Raw genomic sequence first — 2,866 nt, forward strand, 5'->3', positions numbered from 1 at the left:
AAGGGTTAGCGCTGCACTTAAAGAACTTCTGGCATTTGTTGATGGCTCCGGGAATGAAAACGATGGATCTCGGTGTTTATATCAACTACTTCCATAAAGCAAGGCGCTTTCACTCTCGTTTAAAAACAAAATAGTTTCAGAATTGTCCTTTTCTAATACTCATATTTGCCCATCAGAATAACATCACCTAAATTATCTTTGCAACACCAAGCATGCATTCTTTACTCCAATTTTAGTGGTTTGATACATGTTAAAAGCACATCCACACACATTAGATGCATCAACTTTTCTGATAAATTTATGAAGATGATGCGCATGCATGTGTGTATTTCAAGTAAACGAAAACAAAAATGCATAACTTGATTTAGCAGCGGAGTTCGGTCCTACACATATGACAACAACAAAACTCTTCATGCAGGGGAAAAAAAGGAAAAAAAATTGGAGGATTTCCATAACCAAGATAGCATTAACCTATTATTCCTCTGTATCAAGTAAATAAACCACAAACACGATTAAACCTCCAAATACTTGATGGCAGTTTGAACATCTTTATCCCCTCTGCCACTGCAGTTAAGAACAACCTTTGTTCCATCTGGGAGAGTGGGACAGAGCTTCTCTAAATAAGCCAGTGCATGTGATGTCTCCAAAGCAGGAATTATGCCCTCTAATCGCGATAATCTCTTGAATGCTGCACATGAAGGTTAAAAAACTAATTAACAAGAGAGCAAGGATGTTATAATTGAGTTGCATCTCAATTACAGGAAATCCAATTATATCAGGAAATTTGTGTTTACACGGAATTAGAAAGCAGTAATAAAGGTCAAAGATGTAAAAGAACGACTGAAGATGGAGCAAACAAAAAATCTTAATAGGATCTCCATACCGTCCAATGCTTCTTGATCTGTGACACTATAGTATTCAGCACGTCCTTTATCTTTCAGGAAACTGTGCTCGGGTCCAACTCCAGGGTAGTCCAACCTATGCAAAACAATAATATTGTAAGAGTAAAGGAAAGAAAGTGATAATATGAGCCACATTAAACCAATAAAAATAGGTCAAATAGAAGTTTTACCCTGCACTAATTGAATGAGGCTCAATTATTTGTCCATCGTCATCTTGTAACAAATAGCTCATAGCTCCATGCAACACCCCTACTTCTCCTTTGGTCAGAGTGGCAGCGTGCTTGCCGCTATCTATGCCTAAACCTGCAGCCTCCACACCGATCAATCTCACATCCTTGTCCTTAATAAATTCATCAAAGAGTCCCATTGCATTCGAACCGCCACCAACACACGCAACCAGCACATCTGGCTTCCCACCCCATTTTTCCAATGCTTGTTTTCTTGTTTCTATACCAATTACCCTATGGAACTCTCGCACCATCATGGGAAAGGGATGTGGGCCAGCAACAGATCCCAAAATATAATGGGTTGTCTCCACATTAGTCACCCAATCTCGTATAGCTTCTGATGTAGCATCTTTCAATGTTGCAGTACCAGAATGAACACCTCTCACCTCAGCCCCAAGAAGACGCATCCTGAAAACATTTAGTGCTTGTCTTTCCATATCTTGTGCGCCCATATAAACAACACATGGCAAACCAAACCGTGCACAAACTGTAGCAGTTGCAACTCCGTGCTGACCAGCTCCAGTTTCAGCAATTATGCGCTGTTTTCCCAAACGCTTTGCAAGTAAGACTTGTCCAACAGCATTGTTAATCTTATGAGCACCTGTGTGGTTAAGATCTTCCCTCTTGAGATAAATATGTGGCCCTTCACCACTAGGGCGTTTATAATGCTCTGTAAGCCGCTCAGCAAAATAAAGAGGATTTTCCCTTCCAACATAATCCTTCAAAATTCCATTTATTTCTTTCTGCGATATAAAAACATTTGTATCATAAATTTCATTCAAATTAATAGAAACAAGGGGACTAAAAATACCTTTTTCTTGCACGCACAAAACCTTTCTCACTATGTGAGATCCTTTTATACTAACTACTCAATGGAAAAAAAAAATCCAGTAATACCATTGCACCGAAAATGGAAAAAAAATTCAAATAAATTTCATAAGAAAAAAAACTTATAAACCGACCGGAAAACAATGCATGGTGATACCACTTGCCATACAAGCGCGATTAAGTCATTATGGCACCATTGCATTATATCCCTAATCAACCAACATTTTCCAATACATCTTCCATCCAAATTTCAATACTTTAAGAACTCAAAATCGTATTTCATTTCAAGAATACTACAGACACTTAAAGCCTGCACGGGCAATATAATATACGCAAGAGAAACCACTGAAAATCTTGCAATGTTTATTCATCAGAAACGCTGAGCAATTGCTTCAAATTTGCAAATTCTTTACCTTTTCTATATATTATAGGCACCGAAAAAAGAAAATGAAATAAACATTCTTTTTCAGCAAAATCAAATAAGCCCAGAAACGCAATATATACACAGGGACCGATGTCTGTATAGATAGGAAGAGATACCTTAAATTCAGGATCATCCTTGAAGGAATAGAAAGCAGATTCAAGCTCAGTGAGAGCATACATAAGGGTCTCAGGTACATATTTCCCGCCATATTTACCAAACCGACCAAAAGAATCAGGTCGTTGCCATAGGGCAGGGTCAGAATCCACCACTTCCTCCATTTTAACCTCGGCCTCTCGGGCCAAAGTGCAAGAAATTGTAAATCTTGAAGGTGCGCGAGACGTTGAAAATTTGGAGAATTTAATAGGTAATTGGGAAGAAGAGTAGGGCTTGAGGAGAGAAGAAGAAGAGGACTTAGGTTTGGTGGTGGCTGCTGCTGCGGTGGTTATGGATGCGGTGGCTGCCATTAGGGATTTGATTGATTGCGG

The 2,866-nt window shown here is 39.0% G+C and overlaps 1 protein-coding gene across 1 annotated transcript; it reads right to left on the reverse strand.

Annotated features, from left to right (window-relative positions):
* Nucleotides 1-335: 335 nt before the first annotated feature.
* Nucleotides 336-2,860, reverse strand: LOC105120273 (tryptophan synthase beta chain 1). Its single transcript, XM_011018448.1, has 4 exons — nt 2,498-2,860; nt 1,073-1,872; nt 884-978; nt 336-688 (listed from the first exon to the last, which is right to left on the reverse strand). The coding sequence occupies exons 1-4, from the start codon at nt 2,843-2,845 to the stop codon at nt 513-515; spliced, it is 1,419 nt and encodes a 472-aa protein (XP_011016750.1). The 5' UTR covers nt 2,846-2,860; the 3' UTR covers nt 336-512.
* Nucleotides 2,861-2,866: the final 6 nt, after the last annotated feature.

Source organism: Populus euphratica, unplaced genomic scaffold (genome assembly GCF_000495115.2).
Source record: "Populus euphratica unplaced genomic scaffold, PopEup_1.0 scaffold6099.1, whole genome shotgun sequence".
Taxonomy (NCBI): domain Eukaryota; kingdom Viridiplantae; phylum Streptophyta; class Magnoliopsida; order Malpighiales; family Salicaceae; genus Populus; species Populus euphratica.

Bases quoted from the DNA above. Each gene is read 5' to 3' on its own strand.
- LOC105120273 (XM_011018448.1), bottom strand. From the start codon at position 2,845: ATGGCAGCCACCGCATCCATAACCACCGCAGCAGCAGCCACCACCAAA. The intron at 979-1,072 runs GTAAAACTTCTA...TGTTTTGCATAG, and splicing joins CCTCATTCAATTAGTGCAGG to GTTGGACTACCCTGGAGTTG. The intron at 689-883 runs GTATGGAGATCC...CTTCATGTGCAG, and splicing joins AGATCAAGAAGCATTGGACG to CATTCAAGAGATTATCGCGA.